Source organism: Chiroxiphia lanceolata, chromosome 8 (genome assembly GCF_009829145.1).
Source record: "Chiroxiphia lanceolata isolate bChiLan1 chromosome 8, bChiLan1.pri, whole genome shotgun sequence".
In the NCBI taxonomy this organism is placed as follows: domain Eukaryota; kingdom Metazoa; phylum Chordata; class Aves; order Passeriformes; family Pipridae; genus Chiroxiphia; species Chiroxiphia lanceolata.
Window position 1 is genome coordinate 17,141,795 of NC_045644.1, and position 12,713 is coordinate 17,154,507.

General features: G+C 36.2%; 1 protein-coding gene and 1 long non-coding RNA gene across 4 annotated transcripts in view; one reads left to right on the top strand and one right to left on the bottom strand.

Annotated features, from left to right (window-relative positions):
- Positions 1-32: 32 nt before the first annotated feature.
- Positions 33-4,587, top strand: LOC116789918. The gene is made up of 3 exons (XR_004358195.1): positions 33-156; positions 2,574-2,726; positions 4,265-4,587. It is a non-coding gene; the product is annotated as an uncharacterized LOC116789918 (long non-coding RNA).
- TBC1D12 (TBC1 domain family member 12) overlaps positions 224-12,713 on the bottom strand; it is a 44,068-nt gene continuing 31,578 nt past the window's right edge. For 2 of the 3 annotated variants that reach the window (XM_032694220.1, XM_032694219.1), the window contains 10 exons: positions 12,242-12,324; positions 10,552-10,669; positions 10,091-10,197; positions 9,373-9,453; positions 7,073-7,167; positions 6,360-6,431; positions 4,348-4,476; positions 3,913-4,022; positions 2,163-2,421; positions 227-1,917 (listed from right to left, as the gene is read on the bottom strand). In XM_032694220.1, the coding sequence (XP_032550111.1) occupies positions 1,849-1,917; positions 2,163-2,421; positions 3,913-4,022; positions 4,348-4,476; positions 6,360-6,431; positions 7,073-7,167; positions 9,373-9,453; positions 10,091-10,197; positions 10,552-10,669; positions 12,242-12,324 (1,123 nt within the window). In that variant the 3' untranslated portion in view covers positions 227-1,848. Of the gene's footprint in view, positions 1,918-2,162; positions 2,422-3,912; positions 4,023-4,347; positions 4,477-6,359; positions 6,432-7,072; positions 7,168-9,372; positions 9,454-10,090; positions 10,198-10,551; positions 10,670-12,241; positions 12,325-12,713 lie in introns of all 3 variants that reach the window. The other variant, XM_032694218.1, reaches the window with a different exon arrangement.

Below are 12,713 nucleotides of genomic sequence, written 5' to 3' on the forward strand. Positions count from 1 at the left end.
GGCGGCGGAGGCCGGCGGAGCGCTGAGGGCCGGGGACCGCACCCGCCCCCATTAATGAACATTTTAATTAACGCCGCAGACGCTGCTGCGCACCGAAACAGGCCCTGTCGGGCCGGAGGGGCTCGAACTGGGCCCCAGCTTACCCTCGGCTCCTCGGTGAGGCACCAACACCGCGGCCACCAGCTCCTGGAGCACATTCAGGGGAATGGAAAAGAGGCACAGCGCGCATCTGCTATAGTTTTATTTACACAGGAGTGGTACTAGTGGTCTTAAAGGAAGGCTTGATCCTTCTATTTACAGTTATATACAGATTATAGTTGAAAAGTAAGAAACTGTACAAGAGAACACAAAAATATAAGACAAATTGGATCCAATTTAAAGTAGTGAATACATAAGGTTAAGAAAAAAATCTGACATTTACATTTCAAAGTGTAATGTTAGGAGTAGCATATACGTAGATTTTAACCAGAAAGCATGTAAGTTACACACACTAAATCTTTACCCGATTATGCAGACGCTGCTTTTATAAACACCAGACAACTGGAAGCCTCCTGCACTTAAAATACATAATGGTAATTTTGACTTGATTTCCAGAGGGACCAGTTAAAAAAACCCACATGTAAGGAATTATTTACATTAAATATTAGCAAAATGGATGAAGAGAGTGCAAGTGTTCTTTACCTGCAGTGCTATCCATATTAAATTTCTGTCCCCTACAACCACAGGTTGTTGTACAGCATCTTTGAGAACAGGAAATGTTTGAAAGTAACTGCCATGACACATACAATATGACCTTACATCCCACAGTTAAAAGATGTTACAGAATTAAAGAATTTAGTATCACTAAACCTCCTGGACTTCAATATTGCACACTAATAAAATACAGTTTCAGAAACAAATCTGTGTCTGCATTATTCCCAAGTGTTAAAAGCGGGTGCTTCTTTGATAACACAAAGTCCGCAGATAGCTTTGTCATTATCTAGTGTTCACCATTACATACAAGTATTTGTTAGTTGGAAATGGCTCAACAAAATAAAACTTCTGGTGGCAAAACCCTTTCACAGAATACCCACTCCATTTACTCCACAACCAATACACCAAAACAAATGCTTAACACCACTCACTTTGAAAGCTGTACAGTGAAAATAGCAGCCCTGTTCTTACCACTGTTTAAAATTCATATTATTTTTACTCTAGGTTTGGGCACAATACTTCTACAGTTCCTGAGTTAAGTACATTTGCCCAGACTGAAGAATGAAGCTGCAACCTAAAAAAAACCCAAAGAAAACAAAACACAACCACAATAAGACAATACCCTTTCCCAAATTTTAACCATCTTGCACATAAACATACCAAACCACCTTATTTGGTCCTTAATACTTTCAACTTGATAATTTTGGAGGTAATGTTTGTACCAAAACATTTGGTTTGGATAGCAGTTTTGGGGCTTTAAGATTTAGCATTTCCCTCATCCCCCCAAAAAAGTGCCTTTGCGGTATTTGTAAAAAAAGTTATGCCTCAAAATTTTTTTTAAGTACCAACAGAAGTTATTACAAATGTTTATTGCATTGAACTGATTCTTTTAAAGTATTAAATATGAACTCCTCAATTCTCAGTTTTATAGGTTTCAGTATTCTGTGTGAAAACAAATCTTCCCACGACAAAAACTAATACTGGCAAAAGGGTGAAGATTTCATCAGTTCATTACTCCGCTGAGAGCTATGTCATTTTTCAATCTCATTTTCACATTTTCTATAGTGTTTTTTCCACATAGAAGTGATGTGAAAGCTTTTAGTCTTCAAGTGGTTTTCCACATTTTCAATTGACTTCAAGGTTTAGTTACAAGGATTAGTTTTTCGGTGCTGGGCTGTGGTTCTTGTCTCCTTCTTTGTTGTCCTTCATCAGTGAGGCAAACACCTGGCAAAGTAAATTATTAAATGAATATAAAAAAAGCAGTCTTATAAGAAGTAGCTATATTAACCCCCACAATATTAGCATGGAGCTTAATTTCTAGAATGAGACACTAGAAAGGAAGTGCCCATTGCTCAGAAGTCAGACAAGCAGCATAAAACAGTCATCAAAAGAAGTGCCCCATATATTCATGTGCTGACATCTCTGATTTCATAGAGAGAGAGATAGATAGATATATACAAGAAACTCACCTGTGCCCATTTCTTGTTACTATTCTGCATCTGAATAGCTGCGATACAACTAAAAAGCTTTTCTGATGTAATATCTTCTGGAAGTTTTGTTAGAAACTGTGCTATATGAATAAAGTCCATCTGTAGGAGAATATCTTCATATAACCGAAGGATTCCTAATCCCGTCCTAAACAAAAATTCTTCTCCATCTCTGCAGAAAACATCCCAGACACGACAGGCCAGATCAAGTGGTAATGACTTGCTGTAAAGTGTAAAAATCCTACAATTAAGTAAAAAAAAAAAAAGAAACAGTTAAACTGTAACTTACTTTAGAAAAATGAAAATACAGCTTCCTGTAAATCTCAGTTACATTAACTCAGAATAGGCAGATGACAACTTATTTCATACATTCTTATTTTTCCCATATTTCAGCAATCCACAAGTCTCCAGTTTTTGAAGTCAGAACTTGTACTCTGAAACCCATCTCTTCTTATGCCACAGGAAATCCTCCATTGGAATACCCTCTCCCTTAGGAAGCTCTGGCTAAAGTTACAAACCTCTTCATACTCAGAGTACAATATACAGGTAAGAACTTAAGCAAAGATGATAAATGTATAACTTAACTTTTACCATTTAAGCCATACAGTTTAACAGCTCTGTTCATCATTTGTTTCCTAAACTAAATCTAAAGCCACAAATCATCTCAATGGAGAGCTACATCCCACTAATCTACTAATGAAAATTGAATAACTATATTTCTATGATACATTTTTGAATTTCTATTCACATTAAAAGTCCGGAAAATCTAAAGACAGCTGCTGTTCCATTTTTACTGAGAAGAGTCCAACTGCATTTATTTTGCAAAGCTTATTTTTAAAAGGCATTCATTACACATGGGCAGAGAGCTCAGTCTGTTGTATGTAACATATTGTAGAACTCCTCCCACAAATTTGTAGTGGTTTCTTTGATACAAAGCACAGTGTTCTCTGTTTTCTCATTATTGCTATTGGGAAGTGGTTCATGCTGAGACTTACTGCTTACTGATAAGCTGCATCTCGTAGGCAGGCAAAGTTCAGATGACAATATTTTTATATTATTTAATTCCACCCAACTCAATTCACTCTATTAGAATTATTATATGGGTTAGAAGTGTCTGTATGAAGCTTATCCTTACGCACATACATGAACAGACATTCTGTATTTGGCAGCTCTACCACACTTCAAGGACGCATGCATTACTGCCTTCCATTGCAGGCACATAACGTAGTTTGGTACTCTCTGGTTTAGAACATTTGTTATTTCAAATTGTTCACTGTATTTTCAGTTTATCCCTTCCCAAACCAGGTCCTAAATTTCCTCCTCCCTCTGCTGGTAATGTCTCTATTCCTATAGTCATATTTTCTTCAGTAGCTGATTATGCTCATTCCATCCACTCACAATCAGTCATAAGACTACTATGGTGTAGTAGCCTCCTCTCCCCTACTTATGTTACACATAACTGCAGCAACAAGAAAATGAACACACAGGACCCCATCTGTTTCATTTTTTAACTGAGTACATCCTGGTTAATAAAGTTTGAATCGTGCCAGAGGAACTGTGGTTGCACAAAACAGTTCATCACAATTTCACAAGACCTAGAAAGCTGAGGTACATAAACACCTACCAAATGACATTTTTTTATGCTTGATTTCTAGAGTTGAAAAACCTATAGCAAAAATAGAAAGTGTTCCAACAGTTCTAAGGTTAGGTTCACTATGTTCTATGAACTCACCAGTCTATCAAATATATGTCTGGAGTAAGACTGTATGATTTGAAATGAAGAAACAATTTGGGAAGATTTTCTTCAAAAAATACTTCAAAGGCTGCAAAGTATTTCAGCATCTGTAGAGATAGTAAAGCATCTTATAAGCAGTCATCAAAATAATGTTTAGTTGTAAACTAACACAAACCCCACCAAGAACTGAGGATGTCACATAGCACAGTGTGACTTCTTCGGATAAGTAAAATTATTAAATGTTTCTAGAGGAAAAAAAATCAAAACAATAGAATGAGTTTTATGGATTAGTATCTGATATTCTCAATTTTGCAGAGAATCAAGGTTAAAGTTCTCCATTTCTCAATAGGACAAAAGGAAGTTATCAATAAATCAACTATCCTTCAAGACAAAAAAATGTTACGGTTCAAAACCAGAAAACTCTGTGCATACCATGCTGTGATCCACACGGAAAAAGGCCAGCTGGCATGGCTTGTTTAGAAGGTTAGCAAAGGCAATGAAAGCATCTGCCTCTTCCAGATTGAGAATGAGCACAGCAGCAATGAAGGACATCCCTTGTACCTTCAAGTGGGAAAAGCATCAGGCAAACATAGGTGAGTAGGTTCAGTACATCTTATATCTTTGGAAATGGAAACATTTACAGTCTGCAATACAAACACCATTGCATAACATTTCCAGATGAATAAAAACAACACAGATAAATTTTTATGCACGTGAATCAATTTGATTTCAGCAAGAAATAAAATATTTCTTCAGATCCTGGTTTTACGTGCTCAGTGGAAGTTCTGGGAGGTCTCATGATCACAAGTCCTCAGGACTTGAAATGCAAGAAAGTTAAAACCACACAGGCTGAATGCAGAGCTCATAAGAGACAAAGCTTGGCCTCAACTTGGTTGTTAAGATACGGGAAAAGCAATCATGGAGAAAAACTTCACATATGGGACAGTTTAGACCCAGACATATGTTGAAATTGAGTCAAAATTCTGTTTCAGAACAGCCAATACACATCTCTCCACTTGCCAAACAGTATTTGTTCACATATGTAAAATTACTTCTAAGTGGTTAGCTACAATGCAAGTTTATATTTTTCCATGATTACCCTCTCACAAACACTTTAGCCTGCAATAAAAACTGAAGAGCACGATTCTTGTAATTGTTAAGTGATGATCTGAATACTCATTATACTAAAAATAATTTTACCAATTTCAATTGCAATGATCATTATTCCACCATCTCTAAGCATTCATGCTGCTGCTGCTTCTCAAAAAATAAAAAATGCACTCAGCATTTTAACCAACTATGGAAAAGAGTACTGATATGCATCAGAAACAATCCAGCAGTTTTCCATTTTTGTGGGATAAATAGGTGTGGGAATAAGATTACATTAAATTTACTGCCGTATAAACATAAAAAAAAAGGTGTGATGAGAAATATCCAGGCTAGTTGTATTCCTAATGAAAAAGAGAAAGTTTATCCATGGAATATTACTTATTTGCCTTTTAAAACTCCACCCTGGGAACAAGCAGTCTCAGAAAGTGCAGAGTTTATAATCTCACTTAAAGAATATGGGAGAGTCTCCAAAAATGAGGTCACAGATGACAGAATTCAGGCCTAAAAACATTTGAACATGAAAAACCAACTAGTTATTTATGCAGAGTCCCAAGCATATCTGATTTAGAGAGGAAGACACACCCTGTGCTAAATAATGCTTTGTTGCATGGATGAGATTTAAAAGTTTTCAAGTGTTTTTGAGCCCAGAAGCATTAGAGCTTGTAAAAGATTTTCCTAGATACCCCCAGAAACAAAGACAAAAAAACCCCCTGCTGTTCATTATTTAAAAGCTTCTGTAAGCTGACACCATTGAGAGAGAGATGTTAGGTTTAGTTGGTTTGTTCAGGGGAGTTTGACAGTTTTTTATATTTTACTTGTTTTAAACATGTAATGTTTGCTGAAAATGGTCTTATCTTCATTGAACTCAGATGGAGTGATTATTCTTTGTCAGTAAGACACCAATAAGAAGTTTCTGGATTTTAGGACATGCAGAAGTGAAGCAGAGAGTATCACTTTAGAAATGGTAACAGTGGAAGGAACAGTAGGACAGAAGAGGTGAAGTGCTAACTGGAAGTCCACTAGCATGTTTTGGTTTTTTTCTGTAGATACTTTAGGTCTGTCAGAATGATAATGCCTTGTGAACACATCCATTTAAAAGTTTTTCATGCAAATCAGACAATATATACATCCTTGACATGCACTACATTTTCAGCTATTTAATTATCTCTAAGAACTACCATCACTGTAACCGCCAGGAAATAAAAGCCAAAGTTTAATTATTTTTAAAGTGCCAGTAGCATAAAGTTTAGAGAACCTATCTATTTAATACACTCTAACATGTGACATCCTAACCTTATTTGCCATGTTATAAACATGTTACAAAAAATACTTACATATCCCACATCTGGTCTGTAACATGTATATGCTCCTAAGACACTGTGCAGGAGATCATGATAAGGACCACCCTAATAAAAGGAGAGGGGGCAGGGAGAAAAGAAAACAAAATTTTATTTTTTTTTTCAAATCACTTCATACATACAGGAAAGTAACAAGCCAGTATTTTAAGATGAAAGCAAGCCAGTGAATTGTTGCCATATCCACATCTAGAATAATACAAGTTTTTACTCTGAGCATTACCATATATGCTTTTGAGATGTTAAAAGTAACAGACCAATAATCCTACGTACTGATTACTACTGAATGATTTCATAATGGAAAATGAAGATGTCTGGTACATATCCTGGGTCAGTCTTTCCTTTTCAGAGACAGTGGATATTTTAATTCTTAGTAGCACAAGTTACTGTATTTCAATATTGCATGCCATTTTATATATCTATATAAAAATCATAAACCTGAAAAAGTGTACTAAAATGCATCAAGATTTCTGTAGCATTAGGAATAATAGGAACGTCATGCAATATATCCAGGAGCAAAAAAAAACCCCTTACAGTCCATCATTGTGTCCCTACTTTATTCTCTTTTAAAAAACAAAAAAAAACCTCAACAACTTCTAAAAACTATACCACATTTGGCCAGTTAGGTTTCTTTTCTTGTTTAACTATTCAGAATTTTAAAGTTGTCATAGCTAAAGTTACAGAAATCTCACCTTCTGGAAAATATACAGGGATGGAAATGTGCGTGATATATCCAACTTAATTAGCTCCAGACTGGCCTCACGATCAGCAACAGATGCTCCTGCATCTGCAAGCAAAACCAACACTTATTAAAACTGACAAATTCTACAAACTTCAAACTAAAGCTGCCATAGACACATAAGGATATAAGGAAAAAAAGTTACTTGGCTTTCATTTTTGGGGTGTAACTTCTACAGTGCTATAATTCAAAAGCTAACACTGTCCACTGATACCTGGCATATGCCAACAACTCCAAAAAGTGAGGTAAACTATCAGTAATGACTACCTGTCTACTCATTCTTTTTCAAGTCTATTCAGGCCCAGACTAACTCTATATTAACTAGAATTTTAACTTTGCCCAACCCAGTCCTCAAAATCCTGTTTTCTTTCTTATATTCTGCTGAGACTTCAGTTACTGAGTCTGTTTAAGAGCAGAGTGAGAGCACTACTCTTGATCTAAACATGATCCAGCGGAATCTGACTTTTCGAATTTTCCATTCCTAATCAGCTCACATGGTGTGTCATTTAAAACAACAGCATTAAAATATACTATGTACACTAGAGGGGAGAAAAAAAGATTAATCATATAATCACAAGAAGCCAACATATCTTCACCTGCAAAGTCAAGCATATTACTTTAAGTCACGCATTTCTCAGGTCCCACTGTTACTGAAGGTAACTAAAACATAGAGAAACTTCACTGACATCTCCAGAACTGACCACACAGCTGCAATCTGCAGAAGTTACATTACTTCTGAGCTCTCATTAACTCTCATTTGACTCAGATTTTTCTGCATCTTTAGGACTGGCATTCATCAAATGGCAGGAAAGAATGCAGCATTCACTCAAGAACCTCCAGAAATTCAGCTGGCCCTTGAGTTATCTCTGTCTAATCCTCCACATAGGGACATGATACAAATACTAGTGATAATGTGGTAAAAAAGACAGAAGGCACTTGGGGAAAAGGATCTTTCAGAGGGCTTAAATCAGACAAGAGCCATCTGGAAAGCAGATGATCAGAGAATTTGATGAATAGGCTGAAAAGAATCTGCTCTGCTGAAGCCTGAAAAACAGCATTTCATTCCTGTCCTCCTAAAACTATGATAGTTGGTCTTTCAGACTTTGCTACCAAAGATTAATAATAAGCACAGTCAGCTTGCTTGCTTTTCAACCATGGATGAAAATCTTATTGCTCTTAAGTCTTCCCTTATTAATACGTTCCCAGAATATCTGACACAATCAAGATGGACCCTTCTCCCTTTCATTCCCATCCAGAACCTTTCCAAAATAAACAAATTACCTAAGCTTTCCCCCATGGACAGCCCACACCCCCACAACAAAAGAACAAACAAACCACCACCCTACAAACCAAGGGGCATTGCAAACCTGTTTTCTAAGGATAAGCATATTTACAGTCATGTACACACAGAATTTTTTGTAAATTGTTTGTCTCAAGACAAGCTTCAGATGAGTCACAGAGGCAGCCTATGTGAGACTCAAATAATTTACAGTCAAAGTTGGCAGTTATTGAGGACTGGCTACAGCAAGTGCAAACAAAACCAGTAATGGAAGAGACTATCGCATGGCAGCATTTTAAAAAGTATCTACTAACAGCACAAGGAGTTAATGTTTATAACAAGGATATATCCAACCTTAAAAACATAATTGATACTACTTTTAATAGAAAGAACGCCCACAGGAGACAGCAATATGCCAGTGAAAAAACTCCATTATACACAGAACAGCACTAACATCCTCTAACAGAGCTATCTTAATAGATTTGGGAGGAAAGGCCATCTGGGCAGCCAAAGAAACCCAAGTGGGATCTGAAATGTGTCATGTTATGCGTTCTTCACCTCTCAGTTCCACAATCAAAAATAGAAAATATTTTTTTCTTTCCCAAAATCATGGAAGGGATACCAACATAAGAACCATCTAAGCAGAGCTAAGCAAGAGCACATCCTGTAATTTAGTTTCCCATTTCTTCTTTTAGCATTTTATCTAATATTTTCATGAGAGTTTAGTCCTAATATTTCAGAGGAGAACATTCATTTGAAAGTAAACTAGCACATGCAATATTTTAATGCATCTTTTACTGATACAGTAAATACTGCCAAGCTCCTCACTCACTGACTTGTTATAAGAAAGCAAACATTTAAGTAGGGAATGACTCGAGCACTTTTATTAAGTATTCTTAATGCTGCAATTCCATTGTAGACTTCCTGGTTTTCAAAATTGAATAGGAGGTTGTTGAGCACTCAGGAGAGCTCACCTTCTGTGTCATTCTCAGAAGTTGTCTCACTGAAGCTTTTCCATCGTTCCTTAGCTCTCGACAAGAAGATTTCATAAAGTTCTGTGAGACAGCAAAACAAAATCAGTTACAGAAAAGGAAGTAGTATGAAAAGCATCCATCCAAGACAAAAGCACACTAATAAGTATTCTTGGTTTTGGATGCTTGGTTTCATTTTAAGTCACTGGAGGCAGGGGGAGAATCTGTTAGATGGTTACTGCTAACCACTGGAGTACCACTTTTATAGTACCAGTTTTATAGTCTGCACTGTATTGTGTTTTCTGCCACGGTGAACATGTAAATTATGAAAGGAAAAGGATGCCTTGAATAATTCAGATTTTTATTTTTGTGAATAATCATCAAAATCATTCATTATGAAATAAAGCAATTCCTCTTTTCACCCCCTTAAGAAACCAAAGCTAACATTTCTTAATTTTAAACATAAAAATTATTTTTTGGAGGGGAAGCCCCACCTTAATTCTTACAACACTAAAATGTTCTTGTAAGCAGGTTTTGAACTTTGCTTCCATAATTTATAAGGTTATGATGTCTACTTGTAAAACACAGCTGTTCCTAACCTTGCAAAATACAATTCTGCACAAAGAAATACACTGATTTTTTTTTTTTAATGAAAGTTGACATTTTTCTTTGAAAACAATGGATCACATTTTAATGCAAAATAAAGTTGGTTAAGACATACCAGGAGTGATATTTAATTCGTTTCCCACAGCTAGACTCCAAACCTTCCCACGTACACTTGGGGGTAATCCCTGCCACCACAGCTCTCGAACTCTTCGAGTAGCACGCCTAAGATAGGGAAGCAGGGAGAAGAAAAATAAAAAAAAAGAAAAAAGGTACATATTGTACATCTTCTTTTCTAAAATCATTGGGCAATTTACAAGCAAAATAACATACCATTTACCAAATCAATATTCAAGGATCTCTGCTTATGCTAAAGCTCCACTAAAAAACCCCAAAACATTAAGCTCCCAGAAAGCACATTTCATGTTGCTCTGTAATGACCTCACACTATATCACAGCAACAAAAACCGACTTCTTGACAACACAGAAAGGAAAAGGAAAATAAGGTATGTGGGTCCTCAGTTTCCAGAGGAGAAACAAGCCACCCTTGCCTCATTTACAGAGTAGAACTTTACTTACATGCCTTCCCAGTTAGGTAGTATTTCATTGACCCAAATCACCATAGCACTAGCGATATTCTCTTCTTGCTTGAAACGCTCTCTCATTATTTTTTTCCTTTTATGTGCTTCTTTAATTTCTGTTAGGCATAACATGTTAATAATTCTGTATTAGTGTATATGAATTATTCGGTAAATAATTCAGCTATTATCCAATTATTTAGATGTCTGAAAGATGAAGGGTAAGTTACAGTTGTGTGTACTATTTCTGTGGACTGTAGGTGTATTTCTCAGGACATTTTTTTAATTTAAGCTAAGTTGTTCAAATACAGTGATTTAGACAAGCAAAAATCTGACTAGAACTCTCTTCTGCAGTACACAGAATGACTAAAAAGCAAGCACATCATCAGCGCTGTTCTTTCTGTCATGATTTCCATACCACATTCTATCTGAGCCTTACTTATTACTTAGACTAATCAGCAGTATTTATAGATAAAATTATTATTTAAAGGTGCAATTCTACATTCATTTGAAAATTATTCAAATTTTACTGAAGCATCTACCTAAAAGGATTATGTATTTTCTTTTCTGGAAACAGGACCTAAAGACCTGAGACAGTCACAATGGTGAACAAGAGAACAATGTTCTGCCATCTGTTAAAAAAGGATCATTTGTAGATCCCTCGTATTAAAAAAGCTAAGGGAAGGACAGAGCAATGCTGTCTTGACATCACTAAGAACCACTGTGACTAGACATTTTCTATTTACGCATGCATTAGACACAACAGCGTAAACATGCCATCCCTGGTAAACCAATACAGCTGACCAGCTTCATTAAGTTTTTACTGAAGCTTTGTGTGTGGCAACAGTTAATGTAATAAACCAGGGCACACATATGAGAACACTACACATGGCTGCACCTCCAAAGATGCAGTTATTAAAGAACATGGACCACAGATCACAACTTACAAGATGCACACCACAAGAGCAGAGTGAAATGAATTGTCAAATGCCTTGGGTTTCTTATTTCATCTTTCAAAGCTAAAGCTGCCGCAGATCCATAGAGGATCAATCAGTTCAGAAGCTTGTATTTCTGACAACAGCCCAAGTAAAGCACGCAGCACAGATTCTTAAAATAGTATATTCCCTGAATACTAGGCACAAGACTGCAGAAGTCCTTTCAACAACTATTCATAGATTGACACAGTACCAGATGCTACAGATCTGTTTTTTAAATTAAACATAGCTAGTGGGAGTAGGAAGGTTCACACAGGTACAGCTGTCTGGAAAAAAATCCGGTTTTCATCTGTCTTCGCACTGAAATTGATCTCAAATTCCTGAGAAACTAGATCTTTAAGCAGTCAGTTTTATTATACTTTGGCTCTTAGTGGCAACTGCAGCAACACAGCTTGATAAAAGAGCCCAAATATCCAGAAAGTTTCTAGCTGATCATACTACACAAGTAGTTTTTCCTTAAAAAGTAAACAAAAGGTTAAGCTGCATTCTGAACCTAGTTACATTCATTGTAGTCGAATAAGAAAACAATTTGATAATTGAGTTCTGTTTTAAACTGCATGCCCCTATGTACCAGAGAATAACCCAGACATTAAACATGAAGTTCTTTAATGTATGTACTCACCTACAACCCAAAATTTCCTTTATTTTTGCTGCACAGTTAAAAAGACTTACAGTGATTATTTGCAGTTAACATACCTCGTTTTTTTGCCTCTGCTACCATCTCATCATATTCTTGTCGGTGACGTAAAGCCTCCTCCACCGATTTGGCAGGAAGATTTCTGAAAACAAGTTGTTCCTGAATTCAATACACACAAGTGACATTCTGGACCATTTCAGAACAGGTTTAAATTTGGCTTTTCTCTAAGGTGAGCTCTCAGGTTGTCACACTACCAGTGTTTCAGTAACAGTTGTATAGAACTGTCAGATGTTTACTGCTCCTGTTTTTTAATTTCTCCTAGAGCTTCCCCCAAAGTATGGTTATTAAATTTGTTTAACATCTGGAACAATGCTCAAATTAAGTAATAAAAGGGAAATACTGACAAACCATACAGTTATTTATTCCAATGCATTTCTGCACGTGTGTATTTTAATCACTAAATACACCTCCATATGGAGACTCAGTTGTTCACATGAAATCTATCATGGCGTATTTTCAATAAAAGATAAA